Source organism: Salmo trutta, chromosome 5 (assembly GCF_901001165.1).
Source record: "Salmo trutta chromosome 5, fSalTru1.1, whole genome shotgun sequence".
In the NCBI taxonomy this organism is placed as follows: Eukaryota; Metazoa; Chordata; class Actinopteri; order Salmoniformes; family Salmonidae; genus Salmo; species Salmo trutta.
The window spans coordinates 40579350-40598085 of record NC_042961.1 but is presented as its reverse complement, the minus strand read 5'-3'; the positions used below and the strand labels follow the sequence as shown (position 1 = coordinate 40598085).

Sequence of the window (18736 nt, the reverse complement as noted above, 5' to 3'; positions counted from 1 at the left end):
GCGGACATCTTTGTGGGCTATACTCGGCCTTGTCTTCGGACGGTAAGTTGGTGGTTGTAGATATCCCTCTAGTGGTGTGGGGGCTGTGCTTTGGCAAAGTGGGTGGGGTTATATCCTGCCTGTTTGGCCCTGTCCGGGGGTATCATCGGATGGGGCCACAGTGTCTTCTGATCCCTCCTGTCTCAGCCTCCAGTATTTATGCTGCAGTAGTTTATGTGTCGGGGGGCTAGGGTCAGTCTGTTACATCTGGAGTATTCTCTTGTCTTATCCAGTGTCCTGTGTGAATGTAAATATGCTCTCTCTAATTCTCTCTTTCTTTCTTTCTTTCTTTCTCTCGGAGGACCTGAGCCCTAGGACTACCTGGCATGATGACTCCTTGCTGTCCCCAGTCCACCTGGCCATGCTGCTGCTCCAGTTTCAACTGTTCTGCCTGCGGCTACGGAACCCTGACCTGTTCACCGGACGTGCTTGTTGCACCCTCGACAATTACTATGATTATTATTATTTGACCATGCTGGTCATTTACGAACATTTTAACATCTTGACCATGTTCTGTTATAATATCCACCCGGCACAGCCAGAAGAGGACTGGCCACCCCTCATAGCCTGGTTCCTCTCTAGGTTTCTTCCTAGGTTTTTGGCCTTTCTCAGGAGTTTTTCCTAGGGAGTTTTTCCCAGCCACCGTGCTTCTTTCACATGCATTGCTTGCTGTTTGGGGTTTTAGGCTGGGTTTCTGTACAGCACTTTGAGATTTCAGCTGATGTACGAAGGGCTATATAAATAAATTTGATTTGATTTGAATTAAAGTTTGTGGAAATGTGAAATTAATGTAGGAGAATATAACACATTAGATCTGGTAAAAGATAATACAAAGAAAAAAAATATTTATTTTCGTCATCTTTGAAATGCAAGAGAAAGGCCATAATGTATTATTCTAGGTTATAGGTGCCATTTAGATTTTGGCCACTAGATGGTAGCAGTGTATGTGCAAAGTTCTTTCCAGGGATACATTTCATTGCTAAATCAAAAAGCTAGCAATCTGTCTCTGAATGAACCATTGCATTTCTGTTAAAAATTTTGCATCAAGTCTGCCCAAATGTGCCTAATTGGTTTATTGATACATTTAACTTCATAACTGTGCACTTTCCTCAAACAATAGCATGGTATTATTTCACTGTAATAGCTAATGTAAATTGGACAGTGCAGTTAGATTAATTAACAAGAATTTAAGCTTTCTGCCCATATCAAATATGTCTATGTCCTGGGAAATGTTCTTGTTACTTACAACCGCACGCTAATCACATTAGTCTATGTTAGCTCAACCGTCCCGCAGGGGGGACACCAATCTCGTAGAGTTAATTAAAGGGAGGTGTTGGAGACATTTAAGGGAGTTAAGGAATCTTTAAAGGGAGGTGTTGGAGACATTTAAGGCGTTTGGCACAGGTGTTTGAACCTGTATGTGTTTAAAGAGATCAGGGGTGAAGTCTTTCCTCGATTTCCTCGCATCCTCTCTCCTCGTCTCCATCTCAAATGTCAGAGGGAAGAGAGAAGAGCATTGGATCAAAATATGATTCAGAGTAGATGCAAGGAATCGAGGAAAGAGTTTTTAAATGAACCCCAGGAGAGGTGATTCAGACATCCTAGTCAGATCCCAGTGTATCAGTGATGGGGGTCGAGGTGGGAGAGGGATGGGAGTCGATAAGAGCGAGACTGTTCTCCCCCTTCTGGTAAAGGTCAGTTCGATCCCCAGACGATCCCTGCCTGGCGATATCTCTCGCCCATGAACTTTCCCTCTTCCACCGTTTCTGGGTGGTTCACATCAGGAGGCCACAGTGCAACCCAGTGTGTGGATAAACAAGGCAGATAAAAGGTTGTTTGTGTGAAGAGTAGGTTGTCTGTGTGAAGAGAGAAACACTCTGAAGGATGTAGAGGAATGGAAGGATAGAGTTTAGGATCAGGTGTGTTTGCTTGTGTCTTGGTTGATAGTAAAGCTATGGTGAAATGTCAGAGAAGCACATAAAAGCAGTTTCATTGCAGATCGTAACATGTACATAGCAGCACAGTTCAATCTCATGGCTTTTCAGACATTGTTTTTTCTTCATACATAATTCACAAAACATTCTTTCCAGTGATACATTTCATTGCTAAATCAAAAAGCTAGCAATCTGTCTCTGAAGAACCTTAAAACCTCATCATAACAGATCAGGGTGCCAAACAATGAGAATGACAGCAGAGTGGTGATAGGAAACTCTGTGTCATTCAACAACAACCGTGTTGCATTAGTAAGAAGGATAACATACAATTAACATTTCACTTGACCAACATTTTTCTGCAGACACTTTTTGAAAACCCAAGCAAAAGGGAGAACAGAAAAGCGTTACCTGCAGCCTGGGAGGTCGTAGGTCAGAGGTGGTTCCAGGTGAGCCAGAAGGACAGGACAAGGGTGGGACGGACAGTGTGGAGGCACAGAGAGCACAAGGAAGGACATGGCAGGAAGCACAACCAAAACAGAGAGAAGTGTGGAGGGAAGGAGGGTGAGAGAAGTGGGGGGTGCCAGGGATAGGGAGATGGGTTCGGAAGACGGGTTAAAGAAAATGGAGGTCGGGAACGAGGGAGGGTGAGGAAAGCGGAGGAGTGAGGAAGAGGAAGGAGATTGGGCAGAGAGGAGTTTTTTTTTGTCCTCTAAAAAGAACCCAAAAAAGTAATGAACCCATACCTTGGTTGCTTAACGTCAGGTGCGCCAGACCTTGAAGGAAAGAACAGAAAAAAAGAAAAGAAAGGAAAAAAGAAGGTCATAAAAGGCAACGGGAGGAAAAAAAGCATTGTCACAACGTTGGACTGCAGTTTGTGACAGACATCCTGGGGCAGATTCGGATGTCAGAGATTCAACTCAAAGGTAAGAAAGAGAGAGAGAGAGAGAGAGAGAGAGAGAGAGAGAGAGAGAGAGAGAGAGAGAGAGAGAGAGAGAGGATAACGAAAAAATAAGCAAACACTTCTTGAGTGAAGGTGTGGGGGGGTAGAAAAAAAAAAGCATTTCATTTGGTGCAACCCCCGAAGGCCATTGCGCACACAAATGCTTTTTTTTTCTCTGAAGTACTTATGGAACACACACATATTAACTGTTTGGCAGCGACAAGCTTCAACTGAATTCTACACGGTATAAATCTGTACTGCTCTTAGAGATCCAAGGTCTCTAAAAGAAAGGGTCAAAGATAAGCAGTAAAACACAGGAACAGCCCAGAGTCGAAGACAATATATACTGACACAGATACAATAAATGTTTACAGCACAGATACTACACCGTGTTCACAACAGCCCTGATATAGCCTCGACAAACATCCAAATAGAATGTTGGTGGAATCAGGGGACAAACAAATTCGAGTCCAATAATTTCAAGGGGCTCCACAGTTTTGGGGTCAAAGGATGTCAACCACACTGTTACACCGGAACTCAATAATAGCTCTATGGAAATCCGGCACCACTTCACAACAATACAGTATATCCCTAGTGCTGACGAAGTCAGACCAGACCAACTGGAAACAACTGGAAAGCATAAAACCATTAGACAAACAAAAGAGCCTTGATGAGACTCTCCGGCCACACTATTCGCAACTTGTGAATGGTCGAATAGCAATTATTTAGTCAAACTACTGTATATATTGCCCATAAATAAAACATGTATACAAGTATGATAACAAAATGGGTAACATTTAAAATGTTCTACCTATGACAATGACAAAATTGCAAGGCAACAGATTTCCAGGAATGTGAATACCTAGATGTAATACAAACACATGCAAAGAAAAGCTTTCTCTGACCCGAGCGATACACACATAATAGGACGTTTTGATTGGCCCGACCTTCAGGTAGTCTAAGAACAATAGAGAAGTACACAGAATATTCTGAGAAGTACCAACTGTGTTTTTCAACCTCAAGGTATTGTCAAGAAGGCACCCTGCTGAAAAATTCTATACGTCTTGAACAAGACATCATTTCTGGGCCGCATCGATGACAATAGCAATGGGGTCAACAGTCATTTCTCCCAACAGCATTGGTAAACATTGCATTCTGTTTTGTTCTCTCTGGTAATCTTGGTTTTAGGGAACATTATCACCAGGTAGGATATTTGTAAGAGATATCCTACATCCAGATATATCATTGACAGAATGGTTACGCCACAAAAACTAGAACGTCAAACAACATCGCCCCGAGCACCCACCTTACAACAGACCAATAGCTAACACAGGATTGTAAATATAGTGACTCCCAAGTACAACAGCATTCTCTATTCTCCTGTCTTTTAATAGTGACTGTGATTAAGGCACAGGAATGTAGTGCATGCTCAATCGATCTATTCGGGCTAATTCCTGCTAGCCCCTATATAGAGAGAGTCCAATCATCCTCCCTCCATGTTTTGTTCCTCTACCCATAATCCATTAGACAGATAAGGCAGCCCATAGAAACAGGCCTGTGCTGATGGTGCATACCAAATCATCTCATCCCCCAGGGTTTTCTCTCCCCTTCTTCTCTCCAAGACCGCGCGCTAGAGCAGAGGCAACGTTCTAAATATCTTGAAGTGTGAGGAGAGGACGAGCGCTGGAAGTAGGGGGGTGGCGAGGGGTAAGGGGCACAGCTGTTTGCCACACAGCTGGCCCCATTTGCATCTTTGCACAAAACGGAAAGGCACAGGCGGGATGGGAGAGGAAGCTGCAATTCAATAATGAGAGGTACAAGAGGCCGAAACACTTAAAAATAACATAGGGAGACATTGTGTGTGTGTGTGTGTGTGAGTGCGTGCGTGCGTGCGTGCGCATGTGTGTGTGTCTGCGCACGTCACACAAAACGTTTTCGCTTGGCAGAGGCAAAAGGGGTGTCAGACTAACACAGAGCCAGATCCTGAGCAGGATATGTAGAGGCTTCAACATGTTTCAGCATATGACAGACAGAGAGAGAGGGAGAAAGACGTTCTGGCCCAAACATATCAAGAGAGCACCTGTTCTCTTTCACACACGCCTCCCTCAAACTGGGACGATAAAACCAAATATTAATCGACACCGACCATACCGATCACTTATCTCAAGCATTCTGCTGATATCATTCATTACGATAAGTAGCCTATACTAGAGAAATGTGATATAGGAAATTAAATAAATTAATAATGTGGGTGATTGTTATTGAGACAATTGATGGCTACCACCATCTAACTAGTGGTAGTAGTTTAAAATAAAAAATAAATAAACGGCGGTGCACATTAATATTACAAATGTATCGTTCTATTATCTTTATCGTATCAATACAGGCAATTTATCGTGATATGGATTTTTGTCCATATCGCCCAGTTCTATCTCCCAGCCAAACAGCCTATATGAAAGGCATTGTAGGCCTCTCTGAGGAAACAGACAATAAGGCCTGACAATAACTACAGTAATTCAACTCATAGGAAAGCCATACGATTGCATTGGAAATACACCTTCATACACAAATCGAATTACTGCCACTAAACACATTGAAAGCATAATGAAAATAAAAACTTAGCCTGAGACTTATAATTTCCCTCGAAATCTGAAAATTTGATTACGTACTTAATTGTGATTTGAGTGCAGATGGGAATGCCTGATGCAATCCGAGCCGACCAGGGACGGCTGACGATTGGCTGGAGATGATTGAGTGACAGATGGAGACGGGTCATAATTCTGTCATTAGGAGGAAACGTGCAACCGTGAAATCTCTCTTTCCCTCTCTCGGTCTCTCCCTCTCCCTCTTGTCTCTTTCTCTTTTCTCCCTCACTCCACATCCATCTCTCAATCAGCCAGCTGCAGCTGCCGTCTGCTCTCCTCCTCACATCCTCCTCTCCTCCACTACCCTACTCTGCTTCCAGCCATCCCTACTAAACATTTCCACTGTTGGGCATGCAACTCAGAATTACCCAGCACTCCATCAAGGGGCCTGGGTTGTAAACAACCCCACAAAAATGGATTATTTTAATCGAGGACAAAAATAGTGAGGTGATACAAAAAGCTACATTCATAGAATACATTAGCATGTTTGATGATTGCAGGAAATTCACTATGAACGTCATCTAAATTTAACCCTACAGCCGTCAACAGTAAGGTTATGTCATCGGGAGTAGGAATGTCCTAAAATGGACACCGTACCACAGCCTCGCCAATACAGGAACGGTATAACCATCTCCGGCAGGTGTGTTCTTCAATGACCTTGTCAGACGTCATTCGTGCACCATGTTTACCTAACAACACACAGTGTACTGGGTCCTTCCATCACTTACATGGGGACAGATGTGGAGGAGGACAGAAGACGGCGGTAAAGCACACAGGAAGTGGACAGAGAAGGATTAGAGTCATCATCATCAGTCGGTTCTCTCCTCCTCTCCTCCATCACATATCCATCAGTGGATACAATAGTCTAACTCTGATGGAGGAGTAGTACGTTGGCTGTGGAGACCCCAGTGGGGCTGCGGAGGCATAACAAAACAGTACCATCCTCCAAGGAGATCCGGCAAGCATATGGCCACCTCCCTATACATACACCCACAACATATGTCACACTAACATACACACAGCCCACTGAAATAACGGGTGGTGCAGAAAGGAACGCTCTAATTGGTTGGGTGAGGAGCTTTGGTTGAATTTATCTTCAAAAGATTGATAGTGATGTCATATGTTTTGGTAGACAAAGGGGCGAAGGGCAACAGAAATCACCAAGCAAGACATTTTGCCAATGTGCAATAAACATGTGAGTAATAGGTTAGTGCTTCGTAATAACATGTTATACATGTCATACATGTTATTACATAAGACCGAGTACTTACAGTTTCCAGGACCGTTTACACTGCAACATGTCATGTCTTTATAATGCCTCTGAACATTTACTTTCGCAGAACAATCCTCGTAGCTATCTTAGATCATGAAACGATGCTAGTGTGGCTGCGTAACGGCCTCAAAAACACGCTCCGGACATTTGTAAAAACATTTGTTGAAAAGATGTTGGGAGATAAGTCTCATTGAATAATGCATGCTGTATTTTACAGCTTCGAGTAATAGCTATGGAAACTCGAGTGGAATTTAAAACACTTTGCAGTAGTAGGGGAAAGCTGAGGTTAGAGAGAAAGTATCATAGGATGACCGAGAGCAAGAGATGGTGATGGATTGATGCTCACTGCTCTCCTCCTCTTGGCGAGCATAATTAATTATTCAAGTGGGGCGTGCATGATATCAAAAGGCTATCAAAGAGGATGAAACACGTGTTAAAACTCTGAGGCGCCAACATCAAATTAAATGCAAAAACAGGACTGGCATAGATCATTCATCGGACTGTTCCACTGTGGCTAGCTGCTAGCATGTGATCACAGCTACAACAGAGAGCTCGAGAAGACTCCCTTGCTGATTCTATTACTCGCCTTCTAACATGCCACTGATGCCTGGATGAATGGCAAGGCAACCCACATGCAGCACAATCGTCTCTTTCATATGAATTGCAATCTTCTCTGTTCAGAGGTTTCCAGGAATGACTCGCCTTGTCTTCAACGCTGTAATAAACATCAAAAGATTAACATTGATTTGTATGTGCTTCGTAGTAAATGTGATTGCATACTGTAGGTGAATTTAAATTAAAAAGCCATATCTCAGACTGGCCAATAAAAAGAAAAGATTAAGATGGACAAAAGACCACAGGCACTGGACAGAAGAATTCTGCTTAGAAGGCCGGCATCCCGGAGTCGCCTCTTCACTGTTGATGTTGAGATTGGTGTTTTGCGGGTACTATTTAATGAAGCTGCCAGTTGTGGACTTGTAAGGTGTCTGTTTCTTAAACTTGACACTCTAATGTACTTGTTCTCTTGCTCAGTTGTGCACCGGGGCCTCCCACTCCTCTTTCTATTCTGGTAAGAGCCAGTTTGCGCTGTTCTGTGCAGGAAGTAGTACACAGCGTTGTACGAGATCTTCAGTTTCTTGGCAATTTCTCGCATGGAATAGCCTTCATTTCTCAGAACAAGTATAGACTGACAAGTTTCAGAAGAAAGGTCTTTGTTTCTGGCAATTTTGAGCCGGTAATCGAACCCATAAATGCTGATGCTCCAGATACTCAGCTAGTCTAAAGAAGGCACATTTAATTGCTTCTTTAACCAGGACAACGGTTTTCAGATGTGCTAACATAATTGCAAAAGGGTTTTCTAAGTATCAATTAGCCTTTTAAAATGCTAAACTTGGATTAGCTAACACAACGTGCCATTGGAACACAGGAGTGATGGTTGCTGATAACGGGCCTTTGTACGCCTATGTAGATATTCCACAAAAAATCTGCTGTTTCCAGCTACAGTTGTCATTTACAACATTAACAATATCTACACTGTATTTCTGATCAATTTGATGTTATTTTAATGGGCAGAAAATGTGCCTTTCTTTCAAAAACAAGGACATTTCTAAGTGACCACAAACTTTTGAACTGTGTATATATATATATATATATATATATAGTTGAAGTCGGAAGTTTACATACACTAAGTTGACTGTGCCTTCAAACAACTTGGAAAATTCCAGAACATTATGTCATGGCTAGAAACTTCTGATAGGCTAATTGACATCATTTGAGTCAATTGGAGGTGTACCTGTTTATGTATTTCAAGGTCTACCTTCAAACTCAGTGCCTCTTTGCTTGACATCATGGGAAAATCAAAAGAAATCAGCCAAGGCCTCAGAAACAAAATTGTAGACCTCCACAAGTCTGGTTCATCCTTGGGAGCAATTTCCACACGCCTGAAGGTACCACGTTCATCTGTACAAACCATGGTACGCAAGTATAAACACCATGGGACCACGCAGCCATCATAACGCTCAAGAAGGAGATGTGTTCTGTCTCCTTGAGATGAACGTACTTTGGTGTGAAAAGTGCAAATCAATCCCAGAACAACAGCAAAGGACCTTGTGAAGATGCTGGAGGAAACACGTACAAATGTATCTATATCCACAGTAAAGCGAGTCCTATATCGACATAACCTGAGATGCCGCTCAGCAAGAAAGAATCCACTGCTCCAAAACCGCCATAAAAAGCCAGACTACGGTTTGCATCTGCACATGGGGACAAAGATCATACTTTTTGGAGAAATGTCCTCTGGTCTGCAAAAAATATAACTGTTTGGCCATAATGACCATCATTATGTTTGGAGGAAAATGGGGGAGGAGGCTTGCAAGCCGAAGAACACCATCCCAACCGTTAAGCACGGGGGTGGCAGCATCATGTTATGGGGGTGCTTTGATGCAGGAGGGACTGGTGCACTTCACAAAATAGATGACATTATTTGGATGGAAAATGATGTGGATATATTGAAGCAACATCTCAAGACAGCAGTCAGGAAGTTAAAGCTTGGTCGCAAATGTGTCTTCCAAATGGGCAATGACCCCAAGCATACTTCCAAAGTTGTGGCAAAATGGCTTAAGGACAACAAAGTCAAGGTATTGGAGTGGCCATCACAAAGCCCTGACCTCAATCCCATAGAAAATTTGTGGGCAGAACTGAAAAAGCATGTGCGAGCAAGGAGGCCTACAAACCTGACTCAGTTATACCAGTTCTGTCAGGAGGAATAGGCCAAAATTCACCCAACTTATTGTGGAAAGCTTGTGGAAGGCTACCCGAAACGTTTGACCCAAGTTAAACAATTTAAAGGCAATGCTACCAAATACTAATTGAGTGTATGTAAACTTCTGACCCACTGGGAATGTGATGAAAGAAATAAAAGCTGAAATAAATAATTCTCTCTACTATTATTCTGACATTTCACATTCTTAAAATAAAGTGGTGATCCTACCTGACCTAAGACAGGGAATTTGTACTAGGATTAAATGTCAGGAATTGTGAAAAATGTTTAAATGATTTTGGCTAAGGTGTATGTAAACTTCCGACTTCAACTGTATATATTTTGCTGTATTATTTTTCATTTACCCTACCATTTCTCCCCTAATTGGACTAAACTAATGGACAACAACTCTTAGGCTTCTACTTCCACCTTATACATCCAATATACATTTTACAGATACAGTATATGTTACAAGTTATCTTTTGTTTGTTTTACTCCCACCCTTCAGCTCCACTCAACCCCTCCCATCTATCTCTGAACACCATCCAGTTTAGATTTTTCAACAGTGCTGTGATGTTTCACAAAAGTTCTGAATCTTTCTATTCTCATAGATTCTATATATTGTAAATTAAAGAAACAGTTTTGCTAATAGTATTATTATTTCATTGCTTGATTGACTAGGACTTTTTTTAAATCAGCTGCATGTTTGACATAACTCCACGAGTTGTACTTTTCTTCTTATTTTTTTATATCCCAAAATATATATATTTTTTATTGTCAATTAGTATATTTGAGTTTAACCATAATCTGTGTTGCAATATTTGTTCAGTCCTTTCTGGTCGATTAAGCTGAAATTGCAGCCAACTTTCTTTGACTTGTTTTAAAAATAACTATATTTTGGAGATGATATCATTTTCAAATTACCGAAAGTGAGAGGTTGTAATCTGAATAATGGGAAAAGGCTATTCTTGAAAATGGGGTAAAACATTCTTACTAATCTGCTTGAAAACCAGTTTGGATTTAAGTATAACTTTTGTATGACTGAAGCCTTTAGTGAGAGGTCTAATGCTTATATTTAATCATTTCCCCTCCGAATTCATTATATAAATAGGCCAGTTTCATTTTGTCTGGCTTGCTGTTCCAAATAATACTGAATATTTTGTTGCTCATATAATTTAAAAAACAAGTTGCTATGTTTAGGCAAGACCATAAGCAAATAGGTAAACTGGGATATGACTAAAGAGTTAGACATGTGTAGGTGAGTTTATTGTTCAAAACTATTTTAGTGGTGAGAATAACCACCTCACCTGGATTAAGCAGTGACCCTGACATAAACCTACACATAAACATAGCTAGCAGCCCTGTGGGAGGTCCTTGACACAATTGTCTCTGGAGACAATAGGCTAAGCTCTAGTCAATACATCCGACACATTTCCTTTATGCGGTCTTGGAAAACTATACTAGCTTTGGTAGACTTATGCAATATATTGTACAATATTTCTTGGCAAGTTTTATTTCATTTGTATTCCTACTTTCTTCTAGCAGTGTGTGTTAAGGGTGCTGTGGCTTCCCTGGCAATCCCAAAGGGAACTGTTGACCCTAGGCAAGGCACTTAAGCTGAGCAGCTCTAGCATTAAATCTTCATGATGACTTACCACTTATGGCTGGTCCCTACAGCTTGCTACAGTTATCATCCGTCAAAACCCAGGGGCACAGAATTGTATGGAAATGTAAATGGGATGCTTACGCGAGAGGTTAGACGGTTTAAAAAGAAGATTATAAACGGCATACTTTTGTTTAAGATTTCCAACCGGTGCAATAAAGGGTCGATGAGAGTGCTCACGAGGGAGGTCAGAGAGAGAGAAGCAAGGGATTTTCATGCAAATGTTTTATCTAAATGTAGACTATTCCATAGCGCATTCAAGTACGTGCGTGCACACTCACTTGTCTGTTTTTTCCCTGTTCCTCAGGTAAAAAAGAAAATCATAAAGAAATCATGTTACCGCACTTTCAGAAAATAAATAGTTCAGTGATTAAAATCCCGTCTCGCACATTTTGTTCATTAAAACACACAGCTAATTTGTCTGCAATATATTTCCAGAATTATTTGCATACTCATGAAGATTGGCAGCGAGTAGAGATGTGAACTGTTCTGTTTCATCTTAATTAAGCAGTTCATAAATAATTAGAACCTCCATAGGGTGATAAAATAGCTCGGGCTACAGTCATTTCAGACTGTTACCAGTGCTAACACGGAGAGGCTAAATGGACCATGACACCCTTGTTTCTGACTTTAAAGCATTGCCTCAGACTGACAGAGACTGAACATTTTCATCCAATATACACTTGAACATCGACATTGGCCTACACACTCTCTCTATCTTTTCGCACAAACCGATGATGACAGTAATTTACTTTGCAGCAAGATGAAAATACTAATCGGTGTGTGTTCCAGTATCTGGGTTCCCTCGCCTCCACCAAAAACATGTTTTTGTCCCATTGTCCCAAAGGCATGTTCGTGGAACGACCCAATACCAGAAACACAAGAAATGCTAACACAACAACCAGCTGTGTATCCCAGTAAATCACTACTAATATACAGTATAAAACATTTTCTATGGCCAATGTATAAGGGAGATCTAACGTAGAATTCAGTACTGCGGAATCCAACACTTGACCCTCTACTTGAGTCAAAAACCCCTTACAGTAGAGTGTAAGTTCGCTGTATCCTGTGTCGGAGATTTTCCTTTTCCCCTCCCTTTTTGCTCCTCTGTCAGGACTCATAAGTTCATCTTTGTAGAACCCCCCCAAAAAAAGCCTTTTATTTCCTCTTTATATGAGGTCAAATGAATCATTAATCCCTGTGAGTACTGGCACTCTCTCTTCCAGGTTATTCGTCACTTCTGCTTTTTTGCCGTCCACTTTCACCCTCCTTTTCCTATCATCATTTCCACTGGTTCATCACGTCCAATAGAAACCGCTCAATGTCATCCGCTTCCATTCCCGACCGCTTTGGAGAGCCAATGATTCCAAATGTGACAACAAAACGAGGCCATAAGGCCCATCTGAAAGACCCGGGCTTGTTCCAACACATATGGCGGCTTTCTTTCTTTCTTTCTTTCACTCCCTCCCTCTTTTTCTCTCAGCCTTTTCCGGTGGATGATAGCTGTAATTGCCTTTAACTCCAACATGTGAAGACAAGATGCAGTGAGGAGAAGAGGAGGAAGCCAGGGCCCATCTCATGTGAGCTATTAGACAACAGAATGCCCACCAGAATTTGTATGCTCCAGACAAAACAGCCTGAACGCTCTCACTCTCTCTCTCTCTCTCTCTCTCTCTCTCTCCCACTCTTGATAAGCTACCCCCTTCCAAGGCTCATTTAGCTCTAAAGGACTGTGCTTTAAGTCAGCCTTGTCCTCTTCTCCTCGTTCTTTATTCATGTTTATATGGTTGTACTGCCTCCAAATTATTTAGCCTGCCTTCGCCTATTGCAGCCTCCAAATGCCATTAACCGTTGGGCCTCCAAGCTAAAGCTCAGATCGCATCAATTAGGAAACGACAATAATCCTTTGGGATGTTTTTGCAAATACTGCTACAGCCCTGAACGTTTGCTGATGTTTAATGTTTCATTTTGATAATTTCTCCCTGGTTTTCCATTTTCCAACTCGCACATTGTGTTTCTTGATACTAATGGTATTTCCCTGCTATCTGTGTGTGTGTTCTATTCCCTTCGCTGGATGAATGCTAACGACTGTTTGCGTTTGATGCTAACGTGATGGCACACTGAGGGGGTTTCACTGTATGGCTCCCTCCATGTCTTGTGTTGAGAGGTGAAGCACAGCAGGTAGGTGCTCATCAGAACATAATAATGAGAAATTAATGTCCTCTTGACTGCGATGACATTTTAATGTATCTACCTCGTTGCGTTGGATCAACACGATTAGCCCGCAAAAATTCAGAGCTGCTTCGGAAAGTTGAGTCATCGGTAGAAAGTTAGTGTGTGGTGAATCTGTGCATAATTAACTAACTTAAGTATCTATCACGAGGCCTGGAATTCCCTGTGTACTTCAATGGGTATGCGTTGCCTTCGCACTGAGCCTCTGCATGGACTCAGTCTAAGACCATTCTCTGTACTCTGTACAACGCATATGTGTAGCATAGTGAGTTAGTGGTGTTATAGTGTGTTGAATTGATTTATTTTTAATAATACATGCAATGGTGCTAGTATTAATTTAGTAACCCATATGGTTTATTCATGGTTATGGACCATGGACAGAATACCAAAAACTACAGTATATTTATAAATAATGTGTTTTTATTTGTCTGTTACACTCACACATGTCCCCTTATACCTCTACATGTATTATAGCATCTATAGATAACTATATGAATGTACAATGACAACATACAGCGCATTCAGAAAGTATTCAGACCCCGTGACTTTTTCCACATTTTGTTATGTTACAGCCTTATTCAACATTTATTCAATGGCTTTTTTCCCCTCATAAATCTACACACAATAACCTATAATGACAAAGTAAAAACAGGTTTTTAAAAATGTTGCTAATTTATAAAACATTTAGAACTGAAAAATCGCTTTTACATAAGTACTCAGACCCTTTGCTCAGTACTTTGTCAAAGCACCTTTGGCAGAGAATACAGCCTTGAGTCTTCTAGGGCATGACGCTACAAGCTTGGCGCACACCTGTATTTGGGGAGTTTCTCCCATTCTCTTCTGCAGATCCTTTCGAGCTGTGTCAGGTTGGATGGGAATCGTCGCTGCACAGGTATTTTCAGGTCTCTCCAGAGATGTTCGATCGGGTTCAAGTCTGGGCTCTGGCTGGGCCACTCAAGGACATTCCTGCGTTTTCTTGGCTGTGTGCTTAGGGTCGTTGTCCTACTGGAAAGTGAACCTTCACCCCCAGTCTGAGGACCTGAGTGCTCTGGAGCAGATTTTCATCAAGGATCTCTCTGTACTTTGCTCCGTTAATCTTTTCCTCGATCCTGACTAGTCCCTGCCTCTGAAAAACATCCCCACAGCATGATGCTGCCACCACCATGCTTCAGCATAGGGATAGTGCCAGGTTTTCTCCAGATGCTTGGCCTTCAGGCCAAAGTTTTTCAATCTTGGCTTCATCAGAACAGAAAATATGGTTTCTCATGGTCAGAGTCCTTCAGGTGCCTTTTGGCAAACTCCAAGCGGGCTGTCATGTGCCTTTTACTGAGGAGTGGCTTCTGTCTGGCCAATCTACCATAAAGGCCTGATTGGTGGAGTGGTTGTCCTTCTGTAAGGTTCTCCCATCTCCACATAGGAACACTATGTGTCACTCTGAGCTCTGTCAGTGACCATCGGGTTCTTGGTCACCTCCCTGACCAAGGCCCTTTTCCCCTGATTGCTCAGTTTGGCCGGGCGGCCAATTCTAGGAAGTGTCTCTGTGGTTCCAAACTTCTTCCATTTAAGAATGATGGAGGCCACTGTGTTCTTGGGGACCTACAATGCTGCAGAACTTTTTGGGTACCCTTCATCAGATCTGTGCCTCGACACAATCCGGTCTCTGAGCTCTACGGACAATTCCTTCGACCTCATGGTTTGGTTTTTGATATGACATGCACTGTCAACTGTGGAAACTAGCCATATGACGCGCGTCACTTCCTAACAGGAGAGCAATTTGAACATAAAATGCATTTTGATAAAAAAATAAAATTTTGGCAAAAATACCTTCTGGAACATGTTTACTTTCATATGCCTTAATAACAAACTTGTATGCCATCTGTAAATATGAATACAATTGTTACAATTACGAGCCTAGTTGGTTTAGCCACAGAAAAATACAGCAAACTTACCGCTAGCCATGATTGGCTGAGATAATGAGTGGGCTGGACATGCCGAGAGATGAGTTCGGATTGGTCTGCCATGTAGCTCGCTTCTGTCTATTTGAGCTGGTTAGTATGTGTAGGTAATCCTGTTTGGCGCGGCTTTTGAAAAAGATATATATTGTGTAGTAGAACTGCATAAGTGTTGCTCTCCACTTTCTGGAGGACCGAGTTTGAAATCAGTGGAATTAGAGTGTAATAGCTAAGGAGATGGAGAAAACAATTGTCTTCAAACTAAGGGCAACCATGGCGTCCGTGAGAGAGGGAGAAGCATCCATCCATGTATATGGGTACTATAGTCTAGCTAGCAAAATTTTCAGATATTACACGTTTCTAATTTTGCCGTGAAGTCGTTTTCATTACGTTAAAGTGTACCGTTAGGTAGCTAACTAGTGTTAGCTGGCTGGCTCACTAGCTAAAGTTACGTGTATGATTTGTGTAGTAACATTATGAGTATCTCAGAGCCTTTTGCTTTGCTAGTTATAGCCTAATGTTAGCTAGCTAACATTGAACCTGGTTGGTTAGCTACCTGCAGATGCATGCAAGGTAGTAACGTCATGAGTTGGGATTATGACCGTTCAAAACTTTTTTCCTCAGTCGGATCTAGTTTTTCGGATCTAGTTTTTCTCAGGATTCCAATTTGTCTTGAATGCACTGATGTTGGAAGTCAGAGATTTCCGAGTTCCCAGTTGTTTTGAACATGGCATTAGTTGTAGTGTAGGGAGGAATAGTGCAGCAGAGGGTCCACCTCTCACGGTGCCTGCTCTCTCCTTTCTTTCCTCCGGTGTGACTGATGGCGAAACTCTAGTAGTACCGCATCTGCCTCATGCACAAATTCATGTTGTTCCTTTGACCAGAGAAAGTTAACTATTCCTATGTAAAAAATATTCCTAAATATAAAATAGACTCAACAAGCTGCTAATAATTATAAAAACACAGGGCTATCGACACACTTGGTTACTCATTAGTTGCAGCTGCACCATGAGTGGACGTAGGGAGAAGCGCATTTTATGTTTTGTAATAGTGTTTCATGAAAACAGTGTTGACAGTGCTGAATGACAGTCTCTCTCTGGTCATGGTTTTAAAAAGTTATGACACCTCAAGCAGCCTACTATCAAACTTTGCTATCAAACGGTGAATTGAGCTATCTGATTGGCTAGCACAGCAGGCACACCCGATTTAGCCACAGATCTCCTTGCCCGCAGGGTTGGCGGAGTTTGTCTTTTAAGATAAATTAAGTGGTTCAAAATGGGAACACTTTGCCTACCCGGTGCGCAAGGCTTCTGAATGAAGTGCACCTCGCACAAACAGCCGAACACACAACAAAATAACAATAAAAGGAACGCAAGCCTTTATTGTTGGCTTTTCTACAGAGATGTTTGGTGATCGACAAGGATCGACGGGTTGGTCACCACTGTACTAACCATTCCCTCAAACTGGGCTAACCATTCCCTCAAACTGTTTGAGTCAATAGAATCCTCTTGTTTAGTCTCTATGCCTGAGCTAAAAGCCCTGTATCTTCTTCTTATCTCAAAATGCTAACCCTGTAATCAGCCAAACTGAATAAATACTGGGGGAAAAGCAAAGCACGGAATCTGCCACATCTCCAGACAATGACTCTAAAGCAAAAACAAGCAACAATGGGGAAAAAAGACTGACAGAGTTGATCACAAGAAAATTAAATGGCACTGAACCTTGTAAACACATATTTAGACAATGTTAAACACCAAGTACAAGCCGGCAGGGCTGCTGTGCTGTGAAATAGTCTGTGCCAGGCGGCTGGGTACACCGTATTTCACGTGTGATGGGGCCCCGAGAAAAGAGCCTCACTGACAAACATCTATGGCGAAGCTAAGTCAGAGCTTCCGAATAAACAACATCGGTAAATATGAGGGAATACAATTGGGTGTATTAAACTGTTATTGGTTGTGTTTTTAACTGTGTCTGTGTGGGCTAGTGGGGTTTCTTGCCTTCCCTGAACAGGCTGTGCAGCCAGTATACACATCTTATCCCATTACCTGCCTGAAATAAACATAGGTACATCAAAGGGAATACAAAGGGTGCTTAGGTGTGCTTAACTGTATCTTCTGTGTGTTTAACTATATGTTGGCCTGTGGGGATTGTTGCTTTCTGGGAATGGACTGTGCCGTACTTTATACACTTTTTGTCCAACCACCTGCCTGAAGCCCTGCTAAAGCCTTTTATTGCCTTCATTAATAATGTTTTCTGTCAATGTGGAACATACAGTATCACCTTGAGGTGTCAGCAATGTCTGTCAAAAAATGACGAGCTAAAGTGGAAGGAAAAAGCGAGAAAAAGTCTGTGTGCTGATGATTATCCAATGTTTGTAGAAAACATTTGCCTGATGTTGCAAGAACGTTCTCAGAACGTTGCTCTCAAATTTTGTTGCGGCAGTATGTTCTAAACACATTACTGGTACATTGTGTTATTACATTACCTGGAACCTAATGAGAACACTTGGAGAATATTCTGCGCTGGTTGTTACAGATGTTGTGCACAACATTTTAGTGAAGGTTAGGAGAACATTTCAAGGATATTTCAATTAGAAAATGAGAAAAAATAAGGAACCCGCACACTGCTCTTGATAGCATCACTGATCTTTAATAAGCTTTACGTATCGGCCTCACGGCCTTCAGAGCTTTTGTGAGTTCTTAAAATTAGCACTCTTATGTAGACCTAGCCCCACCCACATCCGTTCCATGCATCGAATGGGGTTGGAGTCGAGGGAAAACAAATAAAGTGCTACCAAATATAACTACATGCATTTAATAAATATTCTAATAGTGTGTACATAAAATGTATTAAACACGTCTGTAAAACCACAATGAGGATATCGACAGGGGAGGTGATATAAATAATACTCTGAGCAAAAGAGAATGTTTTTGGATTTTCAACTTCCTGTCACGTTCGTCGTAATGAGCGGACCAAGGCGCAGTGTGCGTATAGTTCCACATATTTTATTTCAAAGTAAACCTTAACAAAAACAACAAAGAATCAATGAACGTCCAGTACAGAGCGCACTAAGGCACTAACTGAAAACAAAACAATATCCCACAAACGCAGGTGGGAAAAGGACCACACTAAGTATGATCCCCAATTAGAGGCAACGATCATCAGCTGCCTCCAATTGGGAACCATACTCACACCAACATAGAAATTCTAGACTAGAACACCCCCTAGTCACGCTCTGATCTATTACAACATAGAGAACCCCAAGGGCTCTCTATGGTCAGGGCGTGACACCTCCAGACA

The 18736-nt window shown here is 41.9% G+C and overlaps 1 protein-coding gene across 8 annotated transcripts in view; it reads right to left on the bottom strand.

The window, feature by feature from the left end:
- nrxn2b (neurexin 2b) overlaps positions 1 to 18736 on the bottom strand; it is a 943005-nt gene that overhangs the window by 681792 nt on the left and 242477 nt on the right. For all 8 annotated transcript variants that reach the window (XM_029753594.1, XM_029753600.1, XM_029753598.1 and 5 more), the window contains exon 4: positions 2717 to 2746. In XM_029753594.1, coding sequence (XP_029609454.1) covers positions 2717 to 2746 — 30 coding nt within the window. The remainder of the gene's footprint in view (positions 1 to 2716; positions 2747 to 18736) is intronic.